This window comes from Rhododendron vialii, chromosome 12a, assembly GCF_030253575.1.
Source record: "Rhododendron vialii isolate Sample 1 chromosome 12a, ASM3025357v1".
Classification (NCBI taxonomy): Eukaryota; Viridiplantae; Streptophyta; class Magnoliopsida; order Ericales; family Ericaceae; genus Rhododendron; species Rhododendron vialii.
Genome location: NC_080568.1, coordinates 6,941,977 through 6,955,381, shown reverse-complemented (window position 1 = coordinate 6,955,381; position 13,405 = coordinate 6,941,977). Strand labels below are relative to the sequence as shown.

General features: G+C 39.0%; 2 protein-coding genes across 7 annotated transcripts; one reads left to right on the top strand and one right to left on the bottom strand.

Annotated features, from left to right (window-relative positions):
* Positions 1 to 386: 386 nt before the first annotated feature.
* Positions 387 to 2,175, top strand: LOC131310350 (geranylgeranyl transferase type-2 subunit beta 1-like). The gene is made up of 5 exons (XM_058337333.1): positions 387 to 819; positions 925 to 977; positions 1,439 to 1,511; positions 1,626 to 1,773; positions 1,963 to 2,175. Exons 1-5 carry the CDS (start codon positions 688 to 690, stop codon positions 2,166 to 2,168), a joined length of 612 nt encoding a protein of 203 aa, XP_058193316.1. The 5' UTR covers positions 387 to 687; the 3' UTR covers positions 2,169 to 2,175.
* Positions 2,176 to 2,755: 580 nt separating this feature from the next.
* LOC131310351 (probable E3 ubiquitin-protein ligase ARI2) lies at positions 2,756 to 12,889 on the bottom strand. 6 transcript variants are annotated; one of them, XR_009195178.1, is made up of 6 exons: positions 10,426 to 12,889; positions 7,193 to 7,274; positions 4,647 to 4,679; positions 4,224 to 4,544; positions 3,397 to 3,574; positions 2,756 to 3,131 (listed from the first exon to the last, which is right to left on the bottom strand). XR_009195178.1 is itself a non-coding variant. In XM_058337334.1 (4 exons), the coding sequence occupies exons 1-4, from the start codon at positions 4,807 to 4,809 to the stop codon at positions 3,095 to 3,097; spliced, it is 510 nt and encodes a 169-aa protein (XP_058193317.1). In that variant the 5' UTR covers positions 4,810 to 5,698; the 3' UTR covers positions 2,756 to 3,094. The 6 variants fall into 6 exon arrangements, 2 of the variants coding, with proteins under 2 accessions (XP_058193317.1, XP_058193318.1); XR_009195180.1 differs by lacking the exon at positions 10,426 to 12,889 and adding an exon at positions 7,764 to 7,779; XR_009195181.1 differs by lacking the exon at positions 7,193 to 7,274 and having other exon boundaries at positions 4,647 to 4,798; positions 10,426 to 10,574.
* Between the last annotated feature and the right edge of the window lie 516 nt (positions 12,890 to 13,405).

Sequence of the window (13,405 nt, the reverse complement as noted above, 5' to 3'; positions counted from 1 at the left end):
ATGGTGGAAACAAAGCCGACGGTGGGAAAGGACGGCGATCTTGTGGAGATTTGTGCAGATCTCGTTTGGTGACGCGTTGGTGACCTATACTTTTGTCGAACACGATGGTGACGCGGAGGTGAGATGCTATGGCGACGGCGAGGCTAGGATGGGATGCGACGGCGACAGGAGGTGGGTGGCGATGGCGACAGCGATGGGAGGTTGGGAAGGGATGTGACGGCGACGAGAAATGGGTGGCGATGGCAACGACGACAGGAGGCTGGAACGAGATGCTTGTCCCTGCTCACTCACTCTCTCTCTCTCTCTCTCTCTCTCTCTCTCTCTCTCTCTCTCTCTCTCTCTCTCTCTCTCTCTCTCTCCTCCCCCCTCCCCTCGTTTGAAGGAAATGGAAAAGAAACTACATATAGTGGGGTATATATAGGGCTACATATAGTGGATTATATTGGTATTTTTGTAGACTAGTGGACTTATGGGCTATGAAGTTTAGAAATAGACTAGATGGGTTTTGAAACTGCTATAGTGGACTGATGGAAAATTCTCCCTAAAAAAAATGGAGTAATATTTTTCTTGTATTCGATTAATGACTAGATTCGAAACGGGCACATCAGATTTCTCTGCCCTAATACTTACAATTACATTGGGGGAAAAACACCCACAGAAACAGAATTAGTAATATGTGTGGACTTTATGATGATCTATGATGCACGAGTACTTCGGAAATGTCGTCGTACGTGCACTAGGGTACGGGTACGGCGTCGGTACGGCAAAATCGTATCGGATACTTTTGGTATATTTGGGTATGGCAAGGATATTCTGTCGGTACGTTTGGGTGTGCGTTTTTGTCCAAAATAAAATTTTGAATTTTTTGTAAATAATTATAAAATATTGGGCTTATTGTGTAATTTGTCCTTTACATACACATAGAGCTCAAGCCTCAAGCCACGGCGACGACATCGATCGATCTGGGTCTCCAAATCATAAGTTCTCTCTCTCTTTGTTTCGCCCTCTCTCTCTCTCTCTATCTTCGTCTCTCTCTGTGTGTATGTATATATGTATCTACGTATCTGATTGAATGCACTGTGATATATATACAAAAATAGTAAAAAATTATGGGAAATAATTTTGTCACTTCTTTTTTTGTTAACAGCACTCCCTGCATTGTGCAAAAATACACTTGTAGGGAGTACCGTTAATTAAAAAAAAAGAGTGGCAAAATCAGCTGCCAAAATTATATATATATATATATATGCCGTACCCACGCCGTACCCGTATCCTACTTTTTTGGGGTTTTGCCGTTTTCCATACCCATACCATATTGCGTAACGGTACCCGTGCTCCATAGATGATGATGCAACGCTGAAAGCAAATAGCAAATAGGAACTTGTTTTTTACTCTGATTCCTTTCTCCAACTTTAAGAATTCACGATTGCATGTTTAGTTGGTACAGTTACGGAATAGGGGAGGAGATAGAAGCCGAGAAACATGTTAACTACATTTTATCCGTAGGGAAGGTCTGCACTCCTCTAATTTTCTTATTAAATTTTGGTTGTATGGAAAGAAATATGTGTAGTTTACCCCTTGTTTTCACATATAAATGGGATTTTTGGAAATTGTTTCCTCAGAAGAAGAACGATTTTGAATCTGTGGTGATGCAACACACACGGATCAATGGTGCATACTGGGGGCTGACCACTCTGGATCTTTTGGGGAAGATTGGTGCAGTGGATTCTAAGGAAGTTGTTTCATGGGTCTTGGAGTGCCAACATGAATCGGGTTTGTAAATATGTCATTCTAGATTTTATCTCATTTCACATTTGATGTTCTTTCGGTTTTTATGGATAAAGTGCTAATCATTCTGAATTGTTGTGGTTCTTGACAATTTAAATTCTACAAATTGAATTCAGCACTGGTAAAATTATTTGGAACTGGAACTAATCTTTTACCACCTTGCTATTCGTATAGGTGGATTTGGTGGTAACATTGGGCATGACCCGCATATACTGTATACCCTCAGTGTTGTACAGATTTTAGCCCTTTTTGACAAGATAAATGTACTTGACATTGACAAGGTGTCAAACTATATCCTTCAGCATCTAGTTTTGTTGTTGTCAGATATTTCCGTACATATTGATCCATTTTCTCAATCATATTACCATCAGTTCGTATGAGCTATAACTTTTGTTCGAGATATACCATATACAGTTGATATATTTAAGCACATGTTTCCTATGTAGCTATTCTCCTGTTATTGGTAGAAGTCCTCGCTAATTCTTGCCGCCAAGAACGTCGCGGGATTTTTGTATGTAGGCAGGAAAAATGAATTTGCGAGGAAACAAAAAAAATTGTCGCCGAAAGGTTGTAAAGTTTTTTTGTGTCAAACTTATTTGGATGCTAAAGTTGTAATCATTTTGCGAGGAATTATGTTTCTAGCAAAAATAGTGGTTATTTGCGAGGAAATGAAGCATTGGTCGCTAAAAGTCTATACTTTGTTTGATAGTGCAGTAAAAACATTTTACGAGGAAATGTGATGGTCGCAAAAAAAGTTCAACAAAAAAGCATCAGTATTCTTTAAGTGTGACCTTTGGTAGTTTTATACTATTGTTGCCCTTTTTTGAAATACTAGTGTCACCATTCGTGCGTTGCACGAATCGCGTGTTCATTATAATGTGTCGACTTTGAGTTTTTGCTGTGCGTTTATTAGAAATTTATTAATGGTATAAGAAAGCTAGTATGTTGTAGGGCAAAACTCAGCTCGGAAGCCTAACCCAAAGAACTCTCGATTCCAATCACCTTAATCAAAAACCAAAGATTAAGGTCTTGACTTCTATCTTCCTAATATAAGATTTGTTATAGAGAAAGATACACGACTAAAATAGAACCAATCTCCGAAAAACCAAAATTAAAGAACAAATCTCTATCGCAACCAACTTCATCATCAAAGGTAGAAACCAAGTCTTTGAGCCATGTCTTGCAAGAACAGCTCCCTCGTCTTCAGACACAAAGTATGAACACGCTTGCAAGCATCCTTCGAACAAGTCCGACGATGAATAAAACATTCTCGCCCACACCAAAGGACAAATATCACAAGCTTTCTTCACATGGCCATGAACAAAAGAATTCCAGATTTTTTCCTTCAAAAAGAAATAATGTTGCATCAAACACAAGAAGAAGAAAGAAGAAACACAAGAAGAAAGCTAGTTCAAGGATCTTTAGAAAAGAAATACGATTTATATAACAATGGTGAGGTCTAAAGAAAGCTGCTCATTTATTTCACATTATAAACTATCAGGAAGCCAATTATGAACAACATAGGATTCTGAATCTCTGATACAGGTGATTCACAAAAATAGCACCAACCCCTAAAATGAAACTAATGCAAACATAAAGAAATCTCACCAAAATGCTTGCCGACATATGCAGCTCACCAAGTTGCAGCTACTGTCCTTTTCCATTCGTTTGTGACACTTTGGACAAGGTATTGTATGTACAGTAATCCAATTAACTGTCTCAGACTCATCATGACACTTCCTGGTCCATAGCTCCGGCATCAAACACGAATAGGGTGAGTGTGCAACTGAAACAGAATTGTAAACCACAAGAACATTCAACCTTGCAAAATTCATCATTTTCAACACGAATCGCATTCCCACAGTGGGAAGTACTTGGGCACCATATAACCATTTTATTATCCTCAATATACAACTCAAGCAGAAAACAATCAAATTTCCCCTCTCAATCAGGATGCCTCATCCTAACAAGATTTCTGATAATAGCTTCATCACAGAGTGTTACATTTGTGAGCCATGCACCTAATATGCTTTACTCTAACCCTCATTTATCTTCACAATAAAATGATCCGTCCAACCTAAAAGTAAGAACCCAAATATATGAAAGAAAAAACAAAAACCCCAATATAAATTATATGATTCAAAATGATTTTTCCCCAATAAGTTATATTTCTAAACAACCTAGTAGTAAATACACTTCCCAACAAGAAGTTAAAAACTCCCGAGGAAGGTAATTCCAAAGTATTGAATAGGTAGAACAGTACCAGGAGCATAAATACAATAACTGGATCCTAAGCGTCATCTAAAATCTGCAAGTTCTGTGGGCCTGTGCATTAAGGTGGCCCATAGGCTAGTCCATGGTTTCGGAAACGTCCTTAGATAACTACTATAAGGTAATAAAGCTAGCAAGCCAACAGAAAAAAGAACCAAGCTTACAGTTGTTGCAAAAGTTGTGGCCACATTCCATTTTTGTCACTACAGTACCAGGTGCATCCTCCATGCAAATATTGCATGCCATAGTGGCAAACGGAGATGAATCAAGATCATGTTTTTCAACTACAGTTGCACCCGCTTCATCAAACAAGAAAGAACTTCCTGTTATTTCCTCATCTTTCTATTTATGACTTCTCCACAAGCACCGCAAACTTCTCCACATCCCAGCGAAAATGAATGAGTAGAGTCCAGGCGTGAAATTCTCCCAGAGGCGTGAAATTCTCCCAGAGACGGCAAATCCTTTAACCTATGCAAATCTTGCCTCTAAAATAATGCACAGGAGCTAAAATTTCAATCTTTCAAGAAAAAGCTGATATATTCACAACAACAACACAAAAGGTAAATAAAAGGATGTTTCTCTTTTACCTGTGCAGCCAAAAAAGACTCTTTTGTGATTACCTGCAAAAGTTAAAGTACATATATCAATGCTATAAATACAAAACTTTCTTACAAAACTCCCATACAGAATGATATTGCCCTTCGTGATCTCTTTTTTCTTCAAACCAAACCACCTACCACTGTGGCTCATTAGTTAGAAATGCCACAGTTGCACAACGATGCTCATATACATACCAAGTATACATGGTACGCTATAGAGTTTAGATACAAGGATAACAACAAAACACATAACAAACAAATCATACATTAACGGTAGACTAAGTCTGTCTGTGAAGAAAAATTCAAGCATTCTTTGGTACATAATATAAAGAAAACCACGAAACATCGTAGTTTTCTGATACAAGATTTGAAATTCAGCAATTAACTATTAGCTATGGGTTCAAAGCAAGTTTACTTCTTTATTTTTAATGGGCCGCACAGACAACGCGTTTCCATTGTAAGTCTCAATTGTTCACAGTGAAAGAGTAGAACAATCCACAGCCTTTATTGTGCACTTCTCTTTTCACTTAAGTCTTTTATTTAATTGCTCAAATCTAGTTTATTATGCCATCATCTTTTCTAATGCTTTCTATAATCCATGGATGTGGATAAGTGACACATTTATTACACAGTATGGATTCGTTTGCTATGTATCCGATACAAAATGGCAACTATATGTAACACAAAAAAACAAGACCAAGGAAAACACGGTACCTACACCTATATATATAAACACACGTACATTCCTATCTTTGGAGACAGCTTTAAACTGGTTGAGAGTGAACTCAAATGGGGTAAATCAATTTCCAAATTGGCTCAGTATTCTGGACGATTTCGTGGAGGTTGTGGCTGAGAAACAAAGAGTAACCCAAAACAAAGTGTACCTGAGGGAGTTAATAAGAAACCCCAAAAATTAAGAAAGAACAGACGCATCAAAGCAAGATATTGCAAAACTTATCACAAGATTGTATTCGCCAATGCTGGAACGAGCAGATTTCTCCTCCTTAGTCCTTATCCAGTTCGAAAACCCAAAACCCAACCCACCCTATGTTCGTCCGACCTCAAAAACTCTGCCCCAGTACTCGTCTCCCTCCTAAAACCCTAACCGACCTCTGAGTCCCTCCTCCTCCTCTCTCTCTCTCTTCTCCATCGATTTCTGCCAGGTGAAGTTTTCGTGCCAAAAACAGAGAGAGAGAGAGAGAGAGAGAGAGAGAGAAAACGTGAATTCCGGTAGCAAAAACAGTGTCTTGAGTAGGCGATTTTACAAAAAAAAAAACCTCTAACCCAACAGCACTAATGGACAAAATAGGATGTAAAAAAAGGATACAGAGGGAAAACATCAAAGTCTGAAAACCCGTTAAAGTAATTTGAAAATAACCTAAATAGTACCTATGGCCCCCCACTTTTACGCGTAAAATTTCCTAAACGCCTAAAACTAAGAAGGACCAGATTCAGCCCCCAAGTATACGAAGTCAGGGGCATTTTTTTCTGTTTCTACCAAAGTGTAAGCCACACTTTGGTAAGGCATTCCTTTATAGGCGCCTCTGAAAAAGGACATCACGGGCTCACAGCGGTCCATGAAACTATAAAATAGACTTGCTTGTTGTAAAATAGGAATAACAACGAACAAGTTTAAAAGAAGGAACTGTCTTTCCATTCATCAATTAATTCTTCCTGGTGAAACAGAAAAATGAAACCATCTTGTTTATCAACCAAAATTTCACCTTAATTAGTTATTGTTCCAAGTTAGTACAGAGAACTGAATTTTGAACTCTTCTGCCTTAAGAGGTCAGAGTTCTAGTTTTATTACCCCAGAAACATGGTATGGCATGAATGAAATGACTAAAGTACTAAAGTACCCCAATCGATAACCGAAAAGGAAACAAATAAAAAAGGACTCACAGGATTTGGTGAGTTTGAAGGAATTGGCGGCTTTGTCGATCAAAGAAGCAGAGCTTATGCTCAAGGCCCAAGGGTCTAAGTTCTAAGTTCACACCACTACCCATGCTAGTATATTCCTTTACCAGCTAAGATATGGGTACGCAGGGCAAGGTGTCACCCAATGCACAAGCCAGCCATTTTACAGCAAGGTCGGGAGATGTAGCAGATACCAGATAGGCAACCTTTAACCCATTTTTCATGAAGGTTACCCCATTTTACGGGGTGGAAAAGCTTTTTTTGGGGACACATATCTGCACCTCTCTACTGCAACAATAGTGCTGCCATCGTATTAGGTCACATGTCACAACCGCTCCCAACAAACTCCTTCCCTTGGGTGCAAGAATCAATGACGGAACTAAAGATTAGAACTTCTATAGTTCTATGTCCTACTTTTAATAACAGAGACTTTTGTTTTCATGTCCCACGCAAATTAAATACTGCAAATTCACTATTTCCTTCTTTATTGAATTTTATCAGCAAGCAAATGAAGCCTTTAACGTAACACCCCATAAACAAATTGCATCTTCACCAATTGAAGCAAGTGAATCAAACTCAATATGTGCACAAAAACAACATATAAAAGAGATACATACTGGCAGTTTTTGTCCTCTAGGTTGATATCCCGGCGTAGTTCGGCTTCTTTGTTTCTGAGCTCGGTAGGGATTGGTTTTCCCTCTGCAAACAGCAAAACACAAGCATAAGAAAGGAATCAAAATAAGTACCGTATTAGAATACACCAATTTTCGACAAAATTCATCTGTTTCTTCGGCTCCAATTGCAAATACAAGGACATGTAGTTTAGTAGCATAGATAAACGACAACTCACTTCGCAGCAAAACAGAAAATTTCAACTTATGTCAAAAGCAAAATCTTCCCACAAGTTGAATGAAAAAATCAAAAGCATGAACTTGCAAAAGATAAAAACCAAAGCAAACCCTATCGCGCGTTCTTGATCCCAATAGCCCCAGCTCCAATGGTTCCAGCAAATTATAAAATCAAAATCCCTAATATTAACCAGGTAGATAAAAAATTAAATCAGACCTTAGAAATGAAAATCTGCACAAAACCCTAGCTGATAATTACCTTGCGCAAGGCATTGGTGAGCTCGCCGTGGGTGAGTTTTGGTAAATTTAAAGACGGCAGCAGGTGATTAAGGCAAAATACCCCAAGGAGAAGACGCCTCTGCAACCTCTCAACCTCTGCCCTTACATCAAAATCTACGGCCACCGACACCACCACCGATCACCGGCGATACCACCTCCTTCTTCTTCTTCTCCTTCTCCTTCTCCTTCTCTCTCTCTCTCTCGATTTTCTGGATCTGAACCTAAAGCACGAAGTCTTCGCCCCTCCCTCTCTCACCACCGCCACCACCATTTGTCTCTCTGACCCACTCATCACTCTCTTTCTATCACATAATTTCTCCATCCTTGTTCCTCGTTGTTTGATTCACGTTGATAATCGAAACCGCTCATCATGTAGATTTCGTCAAGACGAGCCACCACAACAAAAATCAAGTCCATCGAATATGTATTGATAACTGATCGGAACATATAAACTTGCTAAAAACAGGTTATATCCATTGTGCCCAATACCATTTTTATCAAATACATGTGTATCGATCAGGTATCAATTCATATCCGATGGGCTTTGATTTTTGGTATTGTAGTTTGTTTTGACGAGATCTACATGATGAATGATTCCGATTAAAATTTTGGGCCTCAAATGAGCCCAAAAAACGCGAACTGGACAATAGACTGGAGGAAAGACAATGGACTGGCTGATTGAGTTGGAGACACTGGGCTGAATTTCAACTGAAATTTCCGCATGCATAGTATAATAATGATGTGATTTTACCAAAAAGCCTTCAAGCCCAACACTACTAAAGGACGAAATAATGTATAAAAACCGGGACACAGAAGGAAAACATCAAAAGTCCGAAAATCCGTTAAAGTAATCTGTAAATAACCTAAATGGTGTCTATGGCCCACCACTTTTGAGTATGAAATTACTAAAATGCCCAAAACCCAAAAGGAGTAGATTCAACCCGCTAGTTTCCTGACTTGGGGGCATTTTCATCCGGAGCTGGTGAAAGTGTAAGCCTATCCTTGAATCTATGTTCCTTTATAGGCCCCTTTGTGGAAACACTTTCCACATACCATTACCTGTACAATATACCTCACTCTCTTCCTCTCATCTTATCGTTCATTTTTCTACTGTGCGTTGCAACCCCTTTAACAAACCATTTTCCCCTCTCCTGAATTCCTCCCTCCCCTTCTCTAACCCAATTTTTTTTATTTCCCACCAGGGAAACTTTTTCCCCCTCTAACTGAAGTGTTAAAGAGTATATAAGGTAAAATCATGCAAAATATCCCACGGCTCACAGCTCACCCTCACCATTAAGTTCCACGTGCACACACTCACCCCCTAAGAAGTCCACGTGCACACCAGCACATACCTCTTTCATTATCTTGCTATCAACTCCCATTATTTAAGGAAATCTCGCAGAAGGCCCACATAAAAACAAATCTAACTTTTAATACAATAAATTATTATCTTCTCTTTTGTTTAAATAAGAGCTGGGTCTTACAAGTTACTTTTCCTTGACGTGAAAAACAAAATTAAAACCAATGAATGGTCGCATGACTAATATCCTGAGAGATGGGACTTGCTTTACACTTCCTGGAGATCCATTTTATCAGGGACCAGCTTTTTATCTTTAAATTCCACCAATTGAAAAGAATGATAGCAAAGCAGGCATAAAATTGACCTGCAAGCTAATTTCTACATCATCTCATTTAAAAAAGAAGTCATTTACTTTTAGACATACAACCCATACATTCCTGATCTCTATTATGAATCTTAGGAGCTACCATTCAAGGTAACTGAAAGGATACAATGTGCTTGTTTGCTCAAGTGGCTACAAGTCATGCAAAAATAATAGACTACCAAATACACTAAAAATCTTACCAATCTCCCGAGTCCCGTATTTGGGTAATCGACCAATTTACATTCTAAAACAGTAAGAGGTACCTTTCACATTGATACCAAACCATGTACCTCATGAATCAGTATTACACACATACAAGTTCTAAAGATTATCATACTTATTGTCCTGACCTACAATGGAAAATCTCCCAGCCTCATCCCTTTTGCTAACCCATTCTCTATTCTCTTCTTGAAATTTCCTTTTTGTGTTTGTTGGACTTTAGGATTAGGATTTCTATGCATCTCATTGTTTCACGGTTTCTAAATTCATTAAAATGGTATCGGGTACCACGATAGGGGGAGATAATTCCTCTTCTTACTCAATACTCGGCATCGCCAAGAGAAAATAATATTAGAACAGTATATGAGACAACAATCAAGAAATTCTTTGTATAGAAGTGATTTGAATGAGCAAGAACAATGGTATGCCGGCAAATAACCACAAATCTTTAACGCCTAGCTTGGATTTTTGCAAGTGAATAGATATTAGTTCGATATTCATTCTAGGCTACAAACCGCGAAAAATCATACGATTTTTAGAGAAAAAATTTGGAACAAATCCAAATCTGGGACCAATTTCATAGACCAACAATACCACAAAAGAAGAAGAAGAAGAATAAGAAGGATAAAACCCAACCTAAAATATCAACAAAAATGATTTTTAAAATGCATGCTATTTCTTTTTATTTAACGATTGTTTGCACTGACTTGATTCTCTCTCTCTCTCTCTGGTTAAAGATGATCAAACCCAACCTAGACAAGAACATATGCATGCATAAATCAACCGATCAAACCCTAGCAGGTAAGCATAACAAAGCAGAGAGAGAGTTGAGAGGCAGACCAGAGATGTGAAGGCACGGCCGGACTCCTCCGTGCTCGAATTCACTTCTTCTCTTTCGGGATTTGAAGCTTGAACTACGACGGAGCTCTTAAACGCAACCCGCCCCATGTTCGTCTGACCTCGAAAACCCTACCCCAGTATTTGTTTCTCTCATACATGGCAAGCCCTTTGTTTGAGTCCTTATACTGCTATTCAAGGCATGCTGTAAAAGAGATGAGAAAAAGGCCCTCACCAACAATTTGGGATGGGACCATAACAGGAATAAAATTTGATTAGGCAACTCATGAAAAAATGTGCCTGTTCAAAAAGAATCAGCGGAGTAAGTTAGTTAAGCCATGCTACATGAGAGTGTCAACTGGCAAAGTTTCATTACTCTTTCCTTTCGGGTCATTTCAGGTACATTGAATTACCGATTCCCATATATCATCCTTCCCATGTGAGCGAGCCCCTCATCGTGTTGAAACTGCCTAAAGACAAAGAATAACAAAGTACTTGATATTTTGAATTTCTTTCACCGTACAACTCCTGCACACCATCCAACAACAACTTCCCTATAAGTCATTCTAGTCAGATTACAAATCCATTCCCTAGCTTGCCCCGCTACACCTACATCCCAAGCTACAAAACTAATGGAAAGCAAAAGAAAAGCTAGCAAAATGCGAATGCATTAAGTTTTCACGTTTTCTGTTATTTGTTATCGGCAATCTCGCCGAAAAATATGAAAGGAAGGGCCTAGATATTCTGAGCTCCTTTCACTCCAGAGGTTTTATTTTTTAACTTACCCTTTTAATCCTCCAATACAAAGCAAAGGGCGGAACCTATCGTGTCTAAACTACCTTTCATTCCACAGGTTTATCCACATCATCCAACAATGACTTCCCTTAAAGCCACGCCAATCAGGTTACAAATCCATTCTTTGGCTTACCCCATTACTGAAGGTATGCTCTAAAAGAGATGGAAAAAATCTCATCATCAACAATTCGGGATAGGACCATACATGCCACATAGGAGCTTTTGGTTAATCAAGCCACGCCACATAAGAGTTTTTACTTCCTTTGTTCCAAAAAGTAATTCTTTGCCTTGTTCCTTGCCACGAAGAAGCTACAAGAATTGAATAAAGCTGTCCTTTGCTCCACTTCAGAACCAAAGCTGGAAAATGTGAAAGTATTACGTTTTCGCGCTTTTTCCTTATTTGGTGTTGGTAACTACGCCTGCTTTCAGCCCGTTATTCTGCGGAGCACTACCAAACTTTCATTACTCTTTCCTTTTAGATCATTTTGGGTATATTGAGTCACCGATTCCTACATCTGTCATCCTTCCTACGTGAGGGAGTCAAAGGGGCTGCCTAAACTATCGCGCCTAAACCACCTTTCACCCTATAGGTTTTTCCACATCATCCAACAATGACTTCCCCTAAAGCCATGCTAGCCAGGATACAAATCCATCCCTTGGCTTACCCCGCTACATTTTCAGCCCAAGCGAAAGAAAAGGTACTAAAACGCGAACGTATTAAGTTTTCACGGTTTCTGTTGCTCGCTACTGGTAATTAAATTAAAAAATATGAACGAAATGTATTCGCATGCTCTCAACCTATGTTTTCATGCAACACTACAAAACTTTTATTATTGTTTCCTTCCGCATCAATTCAAGCATATCAAGTTATCAAACAAGTGAACTAAACCGGCTACTTGGCCTATTTTACCTAGAGTGCCTAAAGATGAACAATAACAAGGGCCTTTTTAAAGATGGATATCATCCTTCTCAAGCGAGTGAACTAAACCAACTACTTGGCTTTTCGTACTTAGAGTGCCTAAAGATGAACAATAACAAGGACCCTTTTAAAGATGGAGAACAAGAACAGCGTTTTTTATCCTTCAATAGTTTTCCCTATTTTGTGCCAGAGAGTACGCCACCACGGCACATTTTCTTGCACCTATCTTTTTAATTCTTGTTGCGCGAAAGACACTACCTGAATTTACAGGAATCATCAAAAATTATTGTCATCACAGAGCACAGTAATCACGAAATTGGCCTTTACACATCCCTCAAATTTTTTTGGGAATCAGATTTCAGCGCTAGAAATACGGCCATTTTGGGGTTTCTCCGAAAACATGAAAACGTTTTGACAGAGAGCAAAAAATCTACAATCAATTAGTAATTGACGCATGATTTTCTCCATCAACCATACCTCAGGATTTGGCACAGTTCCGAAACAACCGACCATGGACCATATTTGCGTCGTCCTCGTATATAATTTTGGAGCCGAAGACAACCCAGCCGATGACCTCCTCCCTAACTTTCCTCTCCAAATCTTCTCCTCCCACAGCTAATCGGCCATCATCTGCTCTAGGAAGCCGGACTCGCCGTCTGCCGCGGAAACTGTGGTAGACAACTGAATGGAAATGGGAAATGGGAAATGGGAAGAAGACGTACAGAAACGAATGGGTGGAAAAGGGAAAGAGCAAAAGCCTTGATTCCAGGCAGGATCCACGTGAACACAGTAACAATAGGGTGCAATTTTACCGGAAAGCCCCCAAGGCCAAGATCACTACGTGACAAAATAGTGTAGAAAATCCAGGACGCAAACGGAAAACATCGAAAGTCCGAAAACCCGTTAAAGTAATTCGGAAATAACCCAAATAGTGTCTATGGCCCACCACTTTTGAGCGTAAAATGACGGAAACGCCCAAAACTCCAAAGAAGCAAATTCAATCAGCTAGTTTTCGGAGCGAGGGGCATAATCGTCCGGAGATGGCAAAAAAGTGTAAGCCACTTCTAGGAACTCCATTCCTTTATAGGCGCCTCTGGAAATGTCATTATATCTTAGTTTTTACAAAAAAAAAAAATGAAATTTATCATTATAATATTACATTGTAAATATTTTTTGAGGGTTTTGCGAAATACGGATTAATCAGATCATTCATTACAATTAATCATGTATTCGTTAGACACTTGATCGAACGAGAAATGTCATTTTTTT

What these genes read in the sequence shown, in the direction of transcription:
- LOC131310350 (XM_058337333.1), top strand. Translation starts at nt 688, where the DNA reads ATGATGATCTATGATGCACGAGTACTTCGGAAATGTCGTCGTACGTGC. An exon ending in TCGATCTGGGTCTCCAAATC is followed by an intron (nt 978 to 1,438) that starts ATAAGTTCTCTC and finishes TTGCATGTTTAG; the next exon opens with TTGGTACAGTTACGGAATAG. An exon ending in GGAGTGCCAACATGAATCGG is followed by an intron (nt 1,774 to 1,962) that starts GTTTGTAAATAT and finishes CTATTCGTATAG; the next exon opens with GTGGATTTGGTGGTAACATT.
- LOC131310351 (XM_058337334.1), bottom strand. Translation starts at nt 4,809, where the DNA reads ATGAGCCACAGTGGTAGGTGGTTTGGTTTGAAGAAAAAAGAGATCACG. An exon ending in GAGTCTTTTTTGGCTGCACA is followed by an intron (nt 4,357 to 4,647) that starts GGTAAAAGAGAA and finishes TTTGATGAAGCG; the next exon opens with GGTGCAACTGTAGTTGAAAA. An exon ending in CCACAACTTTTGCAACAACT is followed by an intron (nt 3,575 to 4,223) that starts GTAAGCTTGGTT and finishes ATTCTGTTTCAG; the next exon opens with TTGCACACTCACCCTATTCG.